The sequence below is a fragment of the Scyliorhinus torazame genome, chromosome 18 (genome assembly GCF_047496885.1).
Source record: "Scyliorhinus torazame isolate Kashiwa2021f chromosome 18, sScyTor2.1, whole genome shotgun sequence".
In the NCBI taxonomy this organism is placed as follows: Eukaryota; Metazoa; Chordata; class Chondrichthyes; order Carcharhiniformes; family Scyliorhinidae; genus Scyliorhinus; species Scyliorhinus torazame.
In genome coordinates, this window is record NC_092724.1 from 43,216,508 (window position 1) to 43,234,744 (window position 18,237).

The window sequence follows — 18,237 nt, forward strand, 5'->3', positions numbered from 1 at the left end:
ATATCCTTCGCCGGGCTACTAGGGACGCAAAGGCCAAGACATCAGCCTCTTTCGCCTCCTGCACTCCCGGCTCTTCTGCAACCCCGAATATAGCCAACCCCCAGCCTGGCTCAACCCGGACCCCCACCACCTTCAAAAGCACCTTTGCCACCCCCACCCAGAACCCCTGCAGTGCCGGACATGACCAAAACATGTGGGTGTGGTTTGCTGGGCTTCTCGAGCATCTCCCACACCTATCCTCTACCCCAAAAAATTAACTGAGCCTTGCTCCGGTCATATGCGCCCTGTGTAAAACCTTGAATTGTATCAGGCTTAGCCTGGCGCACGAGGACGACGAGTTTACCCTACGTAGGGCATCAGCCCACAGCCCCTCCTCAATCTCTTCCCCCAGCTCTTCTTCCCATTTCCCCTTCAGCTCATCCACCATGATCTCCCCCTCGTCCCTCATTTCCCTGTATATATCCGACACCCTACCATCCCCCACCCATGTCCCAGAGATCACTCTATCTTGAATCTCCTGCGTCGGGAGCTGCGGGAATTCCCTCACCTGCTGCCTCGCAAAAGCCCTCAGTTGCATGTATCGAAATTCATTCCCTTGGGGCAACCCATATTTTTCCGTCAGCGCTCCCAGACTCGCAAACGTCCCGTCTACGAACAGATCTCTCAGTTGCACAACCCCAGCTCTCTGCCATGCTCCAAATCCCCCATCCATTCTCCCCGGGACAAACCTATGGTTATTTCTTATCGGGGACCGCACCGAGGCTCCCGTCCTTCCCCCATGTCGTCTCCACTGCCCCCAAATTTTTAGTGTTGCCACCACCACTGGACTTGTGGTGTATTTCTTCGGGGAGAACGGCAACGGCGCCGTCACCATTGCTTGTAGGCTGGTTCCCTTGCAGGACGCCATCTCCAATCTCTTCCACGCCACCCCCTCCCCTTCTCCCATCCACTTACACACCAGTGAGATATTGGCGGCCCAGTAGTATTCACTTAGGCTTGGTAGTGCCAGCCCCCCCCTATCCCTGCTAAGCTGCAAGAATCCCCTCCTCACTCTCGGGGTCTTCCCGGCCCACACAAAATTGATGACACTTTTCTCAATTCTCTTGAAAAAAGCCTTCGTGACCATCACCGGAAGGCACTGAAACACAAAGAGGAATCTCGGGAGACTACCATTTTGACCGCCTGCACCCTACCCACCAGTGACAGGGGCACCATGTCCCATTTCTTAAAATCCTCCTCCATCTGTTCCACCAATCTTGTTAAATTAAGCCTATGTAAGGTTCCCCAACTCCTGGCTATCTGAATCCCTAAGTACCGGAAATCTCTTGTTACCTTGCTCAGCGGTAAGTCATCTATTCCCTTGCTCTGCTCCCCCGGATGCACCACAAACAACTCACTCTCACTCAATTTGTACCCCGAAAATTCCCCAAACTCCCTGAGTGTCTGCATTATCTCAGGCATCCCCTCCACTGGGTCCGCAACATACAGCAATAAATCATCTGCATACAATGATACCCGGTGTTCTCCTCCCCTGAGTACTCCCCTCCACTTCCTGGAGCCCCTCAGGGCTATGGCCAGGGGCTCAATTGCCAATGCAAACAGTAACGGAGACAGGGGACACCCCTGCCTCGTCCCGCTATGAATACGGAAGTAATTAGACCTCTGTCTGTTCGTGACCACGCTCGCCACCGGGGCCCTATACAGCAGCTGTACCCATCCGATATACCCTTCTCCAAAACCAAATCTCTCTGCACCTCCCACAGATAATCGCACTCCACTCTGTCGAATGCTTTCTCGGCGTCCATCGCCACCCCCTCTGGTGGGGGGCATCATCATTACCCCTAGCAACCTCCGTATGTTCGTGTTCAGCTGTCTCCCCTTAACGAACCCAGTTTGATCCTCGTGTACCACCCCCGGGACACAGTCCTCTATCCTCGTCGCCATCACCTTGGCCAGGAGCTTAGCATCTACATTTAAAAGGGAAATGGGCCTGTAGGACCCACACTGCAGCGGGTCTTTTTCCTTCTTCAAAAGGAGCGATATCATTGCCTCCGACATAGTCGGGGGCAGCTGCCCCCTTTCCCTGGCCTCATTAAAGGATCTCGTCAAAAGCGGGGCCAGTAGGTCCATATACTTCCTATAAAATTCCACCGGGAATCCGTCCGGTCCTTCATGCTCCCAATCCCTTTTACCACCTCCTCCATCTCAATCTGTGCTCCCAGTCCCACACTCTCCTGCTCCTCCACCTTAGGGAATTCCAGCTGATCCAAGAAACACATCATTCCCTCCTTCCCTTCCGGGGGCTGAGCCTTATATAACCTCTCATAAAATGCCTTGAACACCCCGTTCACTCTCTCCGCTCCCCGTTCCATCTCTCCCTCCTCATCTCTCACCCCACCTATCTCCCTCGCTGCTCCCCTCTTCCTCAATTGGTGGGCCAGTAGCCGACTCGCATTCTCTCCATACTCGTACTGTACCCCCTGTGCCCTCCTCCACTGTGCCTCTGCCTTACCCGTGGTCAGCAGGTCAAATTCCACATGTAGCCTTTGTCTTTCCCTGTACAGTCCCTCCTCCGGTGCCTCCGCATATTGCCTGTCCACCCTCAAAAGTTCTTTCAGCAATCGCTCCCTTTCTTTACCCTCTTGTTTCCCATTATGTGCCCTTATGGATATCAGTTCCCCTCTAACCACTGCCTTCAACGCCTCCCAGACCACTCCCACCTGAACCTCTCCATTGTCATTAAGCTCCAAGTACCTTTCGATGCACCCCCTCACCCTTAAACATACCCCCTCATCCGCCAATAAGCCCATATCCATTCTCCAGAGTGGGTGCTGTTCTTTTTCCTCTCCTACCTCCAAGTCTACCCAATGTGGAGCGTGGTCCGAAATAGCTATGGCCGTATATTCCGTCCCTGTCACCTTCGGAATCAGTGCCCTTCCCAAGAAAAAAAGTCTATCCATGGGTATACTTTGTGAACATGGGAGAAAAATGAGAACTCCTTACTCCTAGGCCGACTAAATCTCCAGGGGTCTACCCCTCCCATCTGCTCCATGAAGTCCTTGAGCACCCTGGCCGCTGCCGGTCTCCTCCCGGTCCTGGACCTCGACCGGTCCAGCCCTGGATCAAGCACCGTATTGAAGTGTCCCCCCATTACCAACTTTCCCGCCTCCAGGTCCGGGATACGTCCCAACATACGCCTCATAAAATTTGCATCATCCCAGTTCGGGGCATATACGTTCACCAGAACCACCGCCTCCCCTTGCAATCTGCCACTCACCATCACATATCTACCCCCACTATCCGCCACTATGGTCTTTGCCTCAAACAGCACCCGTTTCCCCACTAAGATAGCCACCCCCCTGTTCTTCGCATCTAAACCCGAATGAAACACCTGCCCCACCCATCCTTTACGTAGTCTGACCTGGTCTATCAGTTTCAGATGCGTCTCCTGCAACATAACCACATCTGCCTTTAATTTCTTTAGGTGTGCGAGTGCCCGTGCCCTTTTAACCGGCCCATTCAGCCCCCTCACGTTCCACGTGATCAGCCGGGTTGGGGGGCTCTTTACCCCCCCTGTCGACTAGCCATCCCCTTTTTTAACCCAGCTCCTCTCCCGGTTCCCACATCCCCGTGTATCCCCCCGACGGCGCCCTCCCGCCTCAGCCACCCCATCCCATAACAGCTCCCCCGTCTCCTTAGCAGCAGCAACCCAGTTAACCCCCCCCCTCCGCTAGATCCCCCTCTAGCGTAGTTGCACCCCCCATTTTGCTCCCAGAAGTCAGCGAACTCTGGCTGACCTCGGCTTTCCCCCTTGTCCTCGGCCCCCACTATGCAAGGCCCCCCTCCCAGCGTCCCTGTTCCCGCCATAATTACCATAGCGCGGGAACAAAGCCCGCGTTTCCCCACTCGGCCCCGCCCCTAATGGCCGGCGCCTACAGTTCCTCATACTTCCCCCCCCCCCCCCCCCCCCAACGTGGGGAAGAGAGAAAAGTTACAGGATCGCAAAATTAATCAAATTGAAAAATCATCCCCCCCCCCCCTTTTTCCTCGCCCCATATAATCACCCCACCACTTTGTCCCAAAAGTTCTTTCTCTCGCCAGACTATTCCAGCTTCTCGTCCACAATGAATGTCCACGCCTCTTCTGCCGTCTCAAAGTAGTGGTGCTTCCCTTGGTGTGTGACCCACAATCTCGACGGTTGCAACATTCCAAACTGGATCATCTTTTTGTGAAGCACCGCCTTAGCCCGATTAAAACTTGCCCTCCTTCTCGCCACCTCCGCACTCCAATCCTGGTATACGCGGATCACCGCGTTCTCCCACCTACAGCTCCGAGTTTTCTTCGCCCATCTGAGGACCGTCTCTCTGTCATTGTAGCGGAGAAACCTCACCACTATAGCTCGAGGTATTTCTCCAGCCTTCGGTCTTCGCGCCAAAACTCGATAAGCTCCCTCCACCTCCAGAGGGCCCGTCGGGGCCTCCGATCCCATTAGCGAGTGAAGCATCGTGCTCACATATGTCCCGACGTCCGCCCCTTCTGCGCCTTCGGGAAGACCCAGAACTCTTAAATTCTTCCTCCTCGAATTATTCTCCAGTACTTCCAACCTCTCCACACACCTTTTGTGCTGTGCCTCGTGCATCTCTGCCTTCACCACCAGACCCTGTATTTCGTCTTCATTTTCAGCAGCCTTTGCCTTCGAAGCTCCAGCTCTTGGGTCTTCTGCTCCTCCTTTAGCCCTTCAATCGCTTGTAGTATCGGGGCCAACAGCTCCTTCTTCAACTCCTTTTTCAGCTCTTCCACACAGCGCCGCAGGAACTCTTGTTAGGCCGGGCCCCATAACAAACGGCCACCTTCCGACGCCATCTTGCTTTGAGCTTCCCTTCCTTGCCGCTGCTCCAGAGGATCCTCCGCTATCCTCTCTCTTATCCATGTGTGTCCGGGGGGATTGCCTTCTGGTTTACCGCAGTGTTTTTGGCCGTTTAAATTGCCGTTGGGGCTCCTATTAAGAGCCCAAAAGTCCGTTCCAACGGGAGCTGCCGAAACGTGCGACTTAGCTGGTCCTCTCCGCACCCAGAAGTCTTTAAATGGCAATTTATACTGTCTCTCAGGATTTTCTCCAATAATTTGTCCACGCCCGAGGTTAGGCCGACTGGGCCTGTAATTACTCAATATATCCCTTCCTCCCTTTTAAAACAATAGTACAATTTCACAGTCCTTAAGTCCTCTGCAGAGAGGAATGGAAAATGATAGTTAGAGCTTCCATTATTTCTTCCCTTACTTCCCTCAGCCGGGATACATTTAATCCGGGCCTGTTGCTTTATCCACTTTAAACAATGCTAAGCAACTCAATATTTCCTCCCTCACTTCATTTATCTCATCCAATTTCTCATACTTGTTTTTCTTAACTAGTATGTTGTACTCCTCTTTTACAAAAACAGACACTTAAGTATTCACTAAGAACCATGCCCACATCTTCTGTCTCCTTACACAAATTACCTGATTGCTCCCTGACTGACCCTTTTATTTGCACGGTAGCGCAGTGGTTAGCACTGTTGCTTCACAGCACCAGGGTCCCAGGTTCGATTCCCGGCTTGGGTCACCTGTCTGTGTGGAGTCTGCATGTTCTCCCCGTGTCTGCATGCATTTCCTCCGGGTGCTCCAGTTTCCTCCAATAAGGCTCAAGACATGCTTGTTCTGTCAATTGGGCATTCTGAATTCTCCCTCTGTGTCCTGTACAGGCGCTGGAGTGTTTCGACTAGGGGATTTTCACAGTAACTTCATTGCAGTGTTAATGTAAGCCTACTTGTGACAATAGTAAAGATTTTTATTTATCCCTTTGCTCTCAATGTATTTATAAGATATCTTTGGATTTTCCTTGCTTTTACTTGCCAGAATGTTTCATACCTCCATCTTGCTTTCCTAGTTTTCTTTTTAATATCACCATTGCAATTTCTATACACTTCCCTAGGCTTCCCATAGTATTGAGCCTTTGACATCTGATGTCAGCTTTTTTTTGCCTTATCCTACTTTATATGCTCTGAAATCCAGTGCAGCATCTCAAATTAACTTTTTAAAATTCATGCGTATCCTTGGTAAAAATTGCACCAATGTTTGAATGTGACTTGGCGTGTCTTTTCTCACTGAAAGCTGATGGCAGTCCTTGGTTCGGAGTAAGATTCTGTGGTTAATGTATCGTTAACAGTAGTACCAGTGAATGACAGTTGAGTCCTGTTTCAATGGAGAATAATTGGAAATGTGCTGTGACTGAGCACCTTTACCTTCTCATAATTTAGGATCAGCTGCAGCAGAAGATCATTTGTCCTGGGGTCGTGACCTGTCTCGCTGCATCACCCAATGGGCTTCACGTTACTGCTGGGATTGGAGAGAGCATCTACTTGTGGGAGGTAAATGTTTCCTCTTGAGCACTGAAACTAAAATTTCCATGTCATAGAATAGTACAGCACAGAACAGGCCCTCCGACCCTCGATGTTGTGCCGAGCATTATCCGAAACCAAGATTAAGCTATCCCACTCCCTGTCATTCTGGTGTGCTCCATGTACCTATCCAATAACTGCTTGAAAGTTCCTAAAGTGTCCGACTCCACTATCACAGCAGGCAGTCCATACCACAGCCTAACCACTCTCTGAGTAAAGAACCTACCTCGGACATCCCTCCTATATCTCCCACCCTGAATCTTATAGTTATGCCCTCTTGTAACAGCTACATCCACCTGAGGAAATCGTCTCTGAAGTCCACTCTGTCGATCCCCCTCATCATCTTATAAACCTCTATTAAGTCACCTCTCATCCTCCTTCGCTCCAAAGAGAAAAGCCCTAGCTCCCTCAACCTTTCCTCATAAGACCTATCCTGCAAACCAGGAAGCATCCTGGTATGATTGCTGACTTCAGGTATCATTTATACAGAATTGGGATTTGGACAAAAACACACAAAAGCAGCTTCAGGTTTAATTTGTAGGGGGTTCTTGTGTCCAGTTCTGTAATAGCTTTGAGAAGTGAATAGAAATGTCGCTTTCCCCAGGCTAAACAGTTAAGAAAAAGAAAGCTGCAAACTTTTGGTCCCGGCTGAGCCCCCATAGCGGATCCCGCCACAGCAGGACCGGAAAATTCTAGCCAATGTCTTGTTTCTAAATTGTGAATTCCATTTATGATTGATGGAAAACGTCTTTACATATTCATGGGAAAATATCACATTAAATATTTGACCTGCTGGTTTTGTTTTTGAGGTGCATCAGTGATCACTTTTGCTGTAGAATTTGTAAAAGTTGATTGGTTATTCAAGTTAAATTGACTGAAATTGCCAGGTTCTGTAACTGGAAGCAGTTCTTTAAAATAACCACAATGGGGCACTCTGTGCATTCAGAGTCAGAAAAAAATCTTACCTCACATTCTTATTCGGGGTTAATTTTTGTTTTTGTTTTATAGCTGTAATGGTTAAATGTAGTGCAGTTCAAGGCTGTTAATTGAGGTAACCCTAGTGAAGCTGAAACCAGACCCTTTGTTTTGTCTTCGGCCTCCCTAAGCTACTTGGATTTGTCTCACTATCCTCGTATATTCTCGCAATCTTTTTAATGAGAGGTCATGCCAGTGTTTCCACTCCCATCACTCAGCACAAGTCAGAGACTTTGGAAGACCGTGAATGTGTTTTTCTGGGCAGGAATAAAATATGTGTAGAACCTCGTACTGGTACTTCCACTTAGTTAATAAACTGAAAATCTGAGGAGGTGGAATCTTGGTGAGCTGTTTAGTCCGAGCTCATCAGTGGTCTTGTCAGAAATTTGGATCCTTGGGTGTATGAAATGAGCAGCTCATTTCTGTGACACTATTGCTCAGTACAAATAGAAAGCACCACACAAATTACCTCTTGTTATTGAATTGCATGTTTTTAATTTGCAAAGGACTGGTAGTTGAACTCCACACAAATTAATTTTGCTGGAGGCTTTCTTAGGTCAAATAATTTTAAGTGAATATAGAATCAAAATATTTTGATGCAGCATGGCATGAAATGGAAGTATTTGGATTTACACTCATGGACATTGTAAATTAGATTGCAGCTGAATCATTGGAGAGGAGGTAGAACGTGTAAATGGTGCAGTAATCAGATGCTATGTTCTTATTTTGGAAATATATGGAGGTGATAACCCAAGACTGTGTTTTTATTTTATAGGTTTACGACAAAATTCTGCCCGGGGCCCAGGAAATATCTTTCTTGTCCACAATACTTTTTGAACAAGTACCATTGTGAATAGTGTAAAGGATATATGGTGCTAATGTTTTGCTTTGTTGTTTTCAGGTATCTACTGGAAATCTCCTGCTCACGTTGAATAGGCATTACCAGGACCTGACATGCATTCGCTTCACTGATGACAGCAGCCACTTGATCTCGGGAGGGAAGGATAATCTCGTGCTGGTGTGGAGTTTGTGCAGGTAATGGGTTAAATAGAAGATGCTATAAGGGCGTCTGACTTCCGTGAGGGGGATCTACAGTTCGGCTGCCACCTAATGCAGCTGGTACCCATACTTCCTTACTGTTATGACCTACAGCTGTAATTCTTAGTCATTTTTTATTCTAGAATGTAACAGGCCTATTGAGAGACCCTCAAGTTATTGACCAAAGGAGGTGGACATATTTAAAATCAAACTTTTTATTATCTTCTATTTGAGTTGAAATTCTGAGTCCATGCTTTTGTTACTCCAAGACTTGATTATTTTAGCATATTCCTGGCATGCTTCACACCTTCCATTGCTGGCAAGTTTGAGGTAATCCTAAACTCTTGCACCAAATCCTGTACGTCCACCATCCCAATGCTCGCTCGCTGACTTACTTTGGCTCCTTGGTTTCAAACTTTTCATCCTCGTTAGCTTCTTGTATGTCCCCAATTTTAATCTGTCCTTTAGTGATTTCTTCTGAGGCCCTAGAATAGCTTCCCTAAACGTCGCCACATCTCTTCCTCTTTGATCAAACTTGGTCATCTGCCTTCTGATTATCTTATATTATTTTGTATCAGATTTTGTTTGATAACACTCCTGTGAGGCACTTTGGAATGTTTTACAACATGAAGTTGCTATATAGGTACACATTATAATTTATGTGGGGCAGCTTCCCTGGTTAGCTCCTCCATTAAGATTAACAGGATGGAAAATCACAAGCGATACCATTGTATGTTCCCTGAGAGAATGCATCATTCTTTTTGTCCATAGGTCTCTCAATTGCTTATGATGGAGTTTTGTGGGCTGCATAATTACAACTGCAAAATACAACACTGAAATCGCACAATCATTTTCCTCTACAAGGCAAATTATTAGATGAGCAGAATAACTTTTGTATAGTTGGCAGCGCAAAATATTGATCGTCCCTGTCCACACAGTATTGTTTAAATTTGGAAGAGAGTGAGCCACTGTAGCTCTGCAGCCTACATATGGGCAGTCCTCTAATTGTTTTGACCACAGATCATCAACAATCTGTGACGCTGGTTCCAACCTTCCCAGCAGGTCTTTGTGGCAAATTTGCACTGTTATCGGGCAGTGACTGGAATGAATGTTGTGGCTCCTTTAGAAAGATATTGGAGCATAATTAGGCCCCGAAAAAAAATAACATGAGTGACTGACGCCGTCAGGAACTCGGCTCATCGGGGTGGAGCATCGTGGGGGGGCCTCAGGTGATGTCCTGAGGCCGTCCCTAAGGCGTGCGGCGCGAGTATTGGAGGGGGTGGAGCATAGCAAAAGCGGCACTGCCCCTGATTTCGGCTCCAAAGGGGATTCTCCGGCCGATCGCCGGACGCGGTTTCGGAGTTGGAGACCAGAGATTCCCGCCCATTGTATTTTAAAACAAACTTTATTACTAACACAGTATTATAATCTTTAACATCACACGAGGAAATAGCTTACAATTACCCCATAAACAATAAATTACTCAATCTTTATTCCTATTTAAACAACAAAAAAATAAACCATCTCAATCCACAGAGGAATACTTGCTTTACAAAGATATTGTTTGAGAAGAGATCTGTTGACACAGCTTTACAGAAAATATCTGACTCCTGACAGAAATTTTGACTGTCTTCAAAAGCTGTTTTTAAACTGGTTTGTTTCAGCAGCCCTTGTCCTCCGACAAGTCGGCACTGCTTTAAAGACTATTAATTTCTTTTTAACTAACTGTAGAGAGCAAATCTTGACTTGTGCCAGCTTTATCCAGAACAGAACTGAACTGAAAATGCTTTCTCAAAACGCTTGATGCCTTCGCTCCACCCAGCAATGACATCATCTCACTAGGCTGAAAATTAATTAACTCCCCAGGGAATCGCCTTAATCAAAGCAAAATTGCAATGGTTGCATCTCTGGCTCCCAAAAGCTTTGTTGTCTTTCAACTTAAGAACCTTTTAAAACATGATTTCAGCAGTCAAACACACTCTAGCCCAAGCTTGTAACCCTTACTTCCCCAAATACTTATAATACTATATTAAGGGCAGCACAATAGCATAGTGGTTAGCACAGTTGCTTCACGGCTCCAGGGTCCCAGGTTCGCTTCCCGGCTTGGATCACTGCCTGTGCGGAGTCTGCACGTTCTCATGTCTTCATGGGTTTCCTCCGGTGCTCCGGTTTCCTCCCACAGTCCAAAGATGTGCAGGTTAGGTGGATTGACCATGCTAAATTGCCCTCTGTGTCCAAAATGGTTGGGTTGGGTTACGGGGAGGATGGGGGTGAGGGCTTGGGCAGGGTGCACTTTCCAAGGGCCGGTGCAGACTCGATGGGCTGAATGGCCTCCTTCTGCACTGTAAATTCTATGAAATCTAATCTCTCTCTCTCTATTATACATAAAAATACTATGATATCTGAAATGCCTACATTTATCACACTCTGCCATGCTCTGCAGTGCCTCGGCAATACCCAGCTGCGTCTGGAACATGACCCTCAGCAACTACGATGTGATGTCGAGGCTCTCAGTCGTGGTCATCACAGAATGAGCCATGCCTTGGATACCACTACTCAGATGCGGAAGCCATGGTCCTGGCTTTCCACTGCGGTCGCCACTCTTAATAGTGTTGGCCTTGGTGCTGCGCATTGTCAGCACTATCTCCTGCGCCTGAAGCCTTTGGGACTCCTCCAATCGGCCTTCCAGCCGCTGGAATGTCGCTGACATCCCCTCCTGAATTTCATTGCTGTATCCTATTATCTGCATCAGCCCTGGGAGAACATTGTCCAGAGACTTGGCATCTGGCCTTTTCCCCGTACTCCTAGATCGCCCCCTTGCCTTCCTCAACTGTTCCACTGCTTTCCCTGTGGTCAACAGCCCAAACTCCGCCTGTAGCCTCCGCCGCTCCCTCAGTAGCCCCGCATCCGGGGCCTCCGAGTATCTCCTGTCCACCTGGAGTATCTCCTCAACTAACCTGTCCCTCTCAGCCCATTCCACCTTTTCTCTGTGGGCCCATATCGAGATTAATTCCCCTCTGACTACTGCCTTCAAAGCTTCCCAGACCGTCGCTGCAGAGATCTCCCCTGTATCATTTGTTTCCAGGTAGTTCTGGATGGACTTGTTAACCCGCCCACAGATCGCTTTGTCCGCTAGCAACCCCACATCCAGTCTCCACAGCGGGCATTACCCTCTCTCCACACTAACCGGTAGATCCACCCAGTGCGGGGCATGATCCGACACTGTGTTTGCCGAGTACTCAGTATCCACCACCTTCGGTATTAGCGCCCTGCTCAGAACAAAAACGTTGATGCGAGAGTACACCTTGTGGACATGTGAAAAAAAGGAAAACTCCTTCGTCCTCGGCCGTGCAAACCTCCATGGGTCTACTCCCCCCATCTGTTCCATAAAACCCTTCAATTCCTTTGCCACAGCCGGACTCCTCCCTGTCCTGGATTTTGACCGGTCCAATTCTGGATTAATGACTGTATTGAAGTCCCCCTCCCATGATCAGGTTATGTGACTCTAAATCTGGGATCTTACCTAACACCCGCCTCATAAATTCCACGTCGTCCCAATTCGGAGCATATATGTCCACAAGTACCACTCGCACCCCCTCCAGTTTCCCACTCACCATTATGTACCTACCTCCCTTGTCTGATACGATTCACCCTGCCTCGAATGCCACTCGTTTGCTGATCAAGATCACTACACCCCTGGTCTTTGAGTCCAGTCCTGAGTGGAACACTTGACTGACCCACCCCTTCCTCAATCCTGTCTGGTCTGTAACCTTTAGGTGTGTCTCTTGTGGCATTGCCATGTCCGTCTTCAGCCCCCTCAAATGCGCGAATACGCGAGCCCTCTTGACCGGCCCATTCAGTCCTCTCACGTTCCATGTGATCAGCCTGGATGGGGGGGCTTCCAACCCCCCCCCCAGCCGACGAGCCATCACCCTTTATAGGCCAGCCTCGAGCTTGCGCCCTCCGCTTCCTTGAGTGCCCATTCGGGCAGTCGCTGTACCCGACCTCCCATTTGTCCCCTAGTAACAGTTCCTCCCCTGTCAGCAAAGCAGCTCCCCCCGCTCCCTCTCCCCTTAGCAACAACACTAGAAACCCAATCCCCCAAGTCAAGCTCCAGCTTAACACCTGCTCACCCCCCCCACTGCGCTTCCGAGAGTCAGCTGACCCATGCTGATTTGGTAGCTCCCGCCCCTGGCACCAAGCAGTCTGTCTCCCTATTGTTCTCGCCCCTCTCCCCCCACATGAATAAACATTTTAAAAGCATCACATTCCACAGTAAACAAACAGCAGAAAAAACAGTCTAGAAAGTCACTTTAGAAAAATAGTCACCCAAAAAGCAGAACCAAATTCAAAGCCCCCCCCCCCCCCCCCCCCCCCCCCCCCCCCCCCTCTAGCCAGCTCCCTGCAAGACACAGCAACCTTTAACCATCCACACAGCCCATTCTTTCACATAGCACTACTTAAATTTATACAATCCAGCACAACAAATCGCCGCCACAGTACTTCTCTCAGGCTTCAGTGTCTTTTAATTCGCCTCCAGCTTCCTTTCTTTAATAAAGGTCCATACTTCGTCTGGCGTTTCAAAGTAGAAGTCCCGTTCCTCATGTGTGACCCACAGACGGGCTGGGTACAGCATCCCGAACTTCACCCCCCTCTTAAAGAGGGTCGTTTTTGCCCGATTGAACCTAGCTCGCCTCTTGGCCAAATCCGCACCCAGGTCCTGATAGATGCGCAACTCACAGTTCTCCCACTTGCTGCTCCGTTCTTTCTTGGCCCACCTCAAAACGTGTTCCTTGTCCATGAAACGGTGAAAACGTACCACCATGGCCCTCGGCAGCCCGTTCGCTCGGGCTTCCCCGCGTGGGCTCTGTGCGCTCTGTCCAATTGCAGGGGCCAAGGGAACGCCCCAGCCCCCATCAACTTCTCCAACATGTCTGTCACATAAGCCCTCGCATCCGATACCTCACTGCCTTCAGGGAGGCCAACAATTCTAAGATTCTGCTTCCTGGACCTATTCTCCAGGTCCTCCATCTTCTCCTGCATTCTTTTCTGGCGGTCGTTCATCATCCCAACCTTGTTTTCCAGCACGGTTATATACTCCTCGTGCTCGGACAACTTTGTTCCACCTCCCTGGATCGCTCTCCCATGGGTTTCCTGATTCTGAACCACTTGATCAATCGAAACCTTAATTGGGTCCAGCGTGTCCTTCTTCAGCTTGGCGAAGCAATCCTCGAAAAACTTCACCAGCTGCTCCGTCGACCACTGTGCCGTCTCCCCACAGCCCTGCTGCCCCGCCATGCTGTCCCGTGTTACCAGCTCTACTTGCGTCTCCCTTATAGGACTTTGTCGTCTCACACGGCCACTTCTGGTCCAATTCTCCATAGTCAGGAGGGTCTATAGCAGGTTCCATGTGTGGACAGCACAACTGGACATGAAGAGGCGGCATGGTGGCGCAGTAGTTAGCACTGCTGCCTCACGGCGCCGTAGACCCAGGTTCGATCCTGGCCCCGGGTCACTGTCCGTGTTGAGTTTACACATTCTCCCCCTGTCTGTGTGGGTCTCACCCCCGCAACCCAAAGATATGCAGGGCCTCTAAATTGCCCCTTAACTGGAACAAAATAATTGGGTACTCTAAATTTATTTTTAAAAATGGAAGAGGTTGGGCTGAAGGGTGCCAAGGGTTTCTTAGGAACAAGCTTGAAGATCAGATGTGGGGAGGGTGTGAGGTGTCAGCCAGTGGATTGGGGGGAGGTGTTTGAGAATTTGAGAGGCAGCAGGCGGAACTGATGCCAGGAGAGAGGTGGTAACTGGCCCTTGCAGCTCATTGGAGATGGTTGGTCTTCCAACATGGGATGGCGGTTGTCATGCTGCCTGCACTCAGCTGCTGTCATTGCCTCCCAGGTGGCATTGCTCACTCTGCTGCTGGTCCTCTGACTCCCTTGGAGGAACAGGGTGCTCTCACCCAGGGCGTCTCTCACCCACCACGTCGAGAAACTTTGTGAGGTCGGCATCCCGAAAGCGATGAGCAGGTCTGCGCTGCCATGCTTGTGTATTGACTGAGAGTAAGCGGTGAGGGAGCATTTAAAAGCAGCTCCCCCCTGTAAGCGGTGAGCTGCTGAGGCATGAAGCAGGTGAATCAGACAGTGAGGGAGCCAGTAATGTCGAGAATCTCATGAGCTAATCTTTTAGCACTAAGTGCTATTGAATACGGGTCATGATCTCGCCAATGTGGCCGCCGTGAAACGGGCCCAAAACTGGACTTTAACTTTGGTAAACTGAATCGCACCCCATGTCTCATTTCTTTGTTTTGAATGTATTAACTCCAGCAGAGGGGCACAGCATCTTTAAGGTTGTAATCTTTTAACACTACTTTTTGAATTGTGATGAATGTAGAAATTGTTTAATATCTGTTGTAGTACTGTTTTTAAAAGCCTGGGTTACGGTGTATATTTGTGCTAATATTAAAGAACCTAGATTAAGGTGACTATATGCTGGGTTAGAACTGGGGTTCTTGTGTATTTTTGTTATATGTTTCCTCTTTTTTAGGGGTGGGTATAAAGAATTCGTGATTGGTTCTTGCATGGGTGCAGATGGGTCTGGTATCCAAGGAAAGTTGTTGCCTTTGGCGCTGCTGGAGTAGAGAGAGATATATATTGGTGCGAGGCTGAACATGGTGTGAAAAAATTATCCTGAACTCTCGTGGCAATTGTGAGCAATCGTTGTGTGGGAAAGTGTGCACCATTTTACTATGTTTTCATGGCCGTATCCGGTTTCTCCCTTGTTCTCTGGTTGGGCTTAGAGAGGCATCAAGTCCTGCTGTTCTCCTTTCCCCCTCTGTATTCATATATGATGAGCCTTGTTTTTTTGCTTGCTGTGCTGTATCATTCTTGTGGTTTTGTTGCGTTTTGTTAAAATGTGAAACCTTAATAAACATACTTTTTTTAAAACTACTTGAAAATTGGAGGTGGGGATCTGTTAATTTGCTGCATGATTGGAGACTAAAGATTCTCTTACTGAAATTTATTATTTGTAATTGAACATCACAAGTATGATTGATGGTCTGCCTGAGCTGTAGCCCTGTTGAGGAAGGGGTGATATGGGGAAGAGTTTGGAAAGAAAGATGACTGCTCTCATGATGAATTGTTAAAAGAATTCCACTATTTCTTTTCCTTAGACTGTTTACTTTTAATGTTGGTGGCCTTGCATGATATAAGGGAGTATGTTAATTGGGAGTGAAATTTTTTTCCATTCAGTGATTATTTTACCATTCAGGAGACGTGGTTGCTGAGATTATTACATTTCAATTCCTAAACTGTCCAAAGTTTGCCATTTTAGGATTTCTCCATGCGAGTTGGATTCCCTCTCTGATTAAAGATTGTATTTTTTACAGACCAACAGCTCCTTGAGTCTGTGCCTGCCGAAAAGAGTTATTCAACCTTATCCCACTTTCTAGCTTTTGGTCCATAGCCTTGTAGATTACAGCACTTGAAGTACACATTCAAGTACTTTCTAGGTGCAGTGAGAATTTCTGCTTCAACAACCTTTTCAGGCAGTGTGTTCTCAACCTCCACCACCATCTGGGTGAGGAAATTTTTCAATTCCCTTCTAATCCTTCTACCAATTACTTTAAATCTGTGCCCCGGTAATTGACCCATGCTAAGGTACATAAATCCTTCTTGCCCGTTTCAATGAAGCTTCTCTTATTTGATGAGTAATTTAAGATAGTTGGTTTATCGTTTTTCTAGAAAGTATTTATTTACTGAACTTAATATCCAAGTACACTGTTTCCATGGATACAGTCTATTGTGTTTTGCTGTCTTGGAGCCTCTGCTCATCTGACCTTGATGTCATGCTTACATTATCATTTAACATAGTCCCATTAACATAACCATGAACCCTTTACACTATCCACTTTCTTTTTTTAAAATTCGAGCACCCAATTCATTTTTTTTCCCAATTAAAGGGCAATTTTGCATGGCCAATTTACCTACTTCGCACATCTTTGGGTTGTGGGGGTGAGACCCATGCAGACACGGGGAGAATGTGTAAACTCCACGCAGACAGTGATCCGGAGCCGGGATCGAACTGGGTCCTCGCGCTGTCAGGCAGCAACACTATCTACTTTAAGATCCCGCATAATTTTATGCATCTGAATTATATCTCCCCTCAGTCTTTTCTGTTACAAAGAAAACAACCTATCCAATCCTTTCTCATCCCATCCCTGGCTAAATCCTGATAAAATTCCTTTGTGAACTCTCTTAATGCAATTGTATCTTCTTTCCTGTAATGTGACCAGAGCTGTATGCTGAACTCTAGCTGTGACCTTTATCCAATTTTTGCATAACCTCCCAGCCTTTGTGTTCTGTGCCTCAGCTAATGCGAGAAAGTATCCCGTATGCCTTTGTAACTATCTTTTCAATCTGTCCTATCTTCCGTGATCTGTGGACATGTACTCCAAGGTGCTCTTCTTCTCTCTGCTTTTCAGTATTCTACCATTTATTATATATTCCCTTATCTTCCCCAAATGCATTCCCTCACATTTCTCTGGAGTGATTTCTGTTTGTCACTTTGCTGCCTACGGGACTGGTTCACTAATATCTTCATATAGTGTACAGCTTTCTTCTTTGATATCGACTTCACAGCCAATTTTCATATAATGTAGAAACTTCTTTATCATTGCCCCCCACTTTAAATCTAAAACATTGATATATATATATATATATAGGATCCCATGGGCCTTTTACTTTACTGACCTGTTTTCAATGTAGGACCTCACAGAAACCTTGCTAAAACCCATGTAGATTACATCAAATGTACTACCCCTCATTAATCTTTTATTATCCTCATTGCTTCCTCAGAAAATTCCATCAAGTTAGTTAAAAAGAAGTATGAATCATTTTAGTAGAAAGAATGTGGAAAGACAATAAAAAAGGTACAATATTAAAGGTGCAAGAGCAAAGAGACCTGGGTGTGTATGAGCACAAATCATTGAAAGTGGCAGGACAGGTTGAGAGAGTGATTAATAAAGCATATTAATACAGGGGCTGTTTAGCACAGGGCTAAATCGCTGGCTTGGAAAGCAGACCAGGGCAGGCCAGCAGCACGTACCAGCCTCCCCGAACAGGCGCCGGAATATGGTGACTAGGGGCTGTTCACAGTAACTTCATTTGAAGCCTACTTGTGACAATAAGTGATTTTCATTTCATTTCATTTTCATTTTCATATAACATCCTAGGTTTCTTTAGTAAGGGCATAGGATATAAAAGCAAGGAAGTTATGTTAAACTTACAGAGAACACTAGTTTGACCTCAGCTGGAGTATTGCATCCAGTTCTGGTCACCGTATCTTAGGAAAGATGTGGAGGCATTAGAGAGAGTGCAGTAAAGATTCAGGCATAGATAGATTAGTGAAGTTGGGACTGTTTACCTTGGAGAATAGAAGGTTGCGAGGGGTTTTGATGGAGTATTCAAAATTATGAGGGGGCAGAATTCCGGTGCCAGCCATGTACTGATCGGGCTCACACAGGGCGGCTCCTGCTTGAAGGCTTTGATTTTGGTCCTTTCTGACGATTTATGGGCTCTTTGGTTGGAAATTATGCGAAATATGTGGTGGGAATTGAATTCTCCAAAGTGGAACGTTGATGGGTTACTGTACCGAGCAGAAGTTGAACAAGGCTTCGGCTCTAGAGGTGGATGGTGCATGGCGCAGTTACAGAAGGCGTGGCGGGGGGCAATGCCGCCATCCACCCCAGTGGAGCAGTTGATGAAGATTGAATACGGGGGAGCTTTGA

The 18,237-nt window shown here is 47.5% G+C and overlaps 1 protein-coding gene across 2 annotated transcripts in view; it reads left to right on the forward strand.

Moving 5' to 3' along the window:
- The window catches only part of wdr18 (WD repeat domain 18), a 257,486-nt gene that overhangs the window by 8,150 nt on the left and 231,099 nt on the right, over positions 1–18,237 (forward strand). For both annotated transcript variants that reach the window (XM_072482676.1, XM_072482677.1), the window contains exons 2-3: positions 6,294–6,404; positions 8,311–8,444. In XM_072482676.1, coding sequence (XP_072338777.1) covers positions 6,294–6,404; positions 8,311–8,444 — 245 coding nt within the window. The remainder of the gene's footprint in view (positions 1–6,293; positions 6,405–8,310; positions 8,445–18,237) is intronic.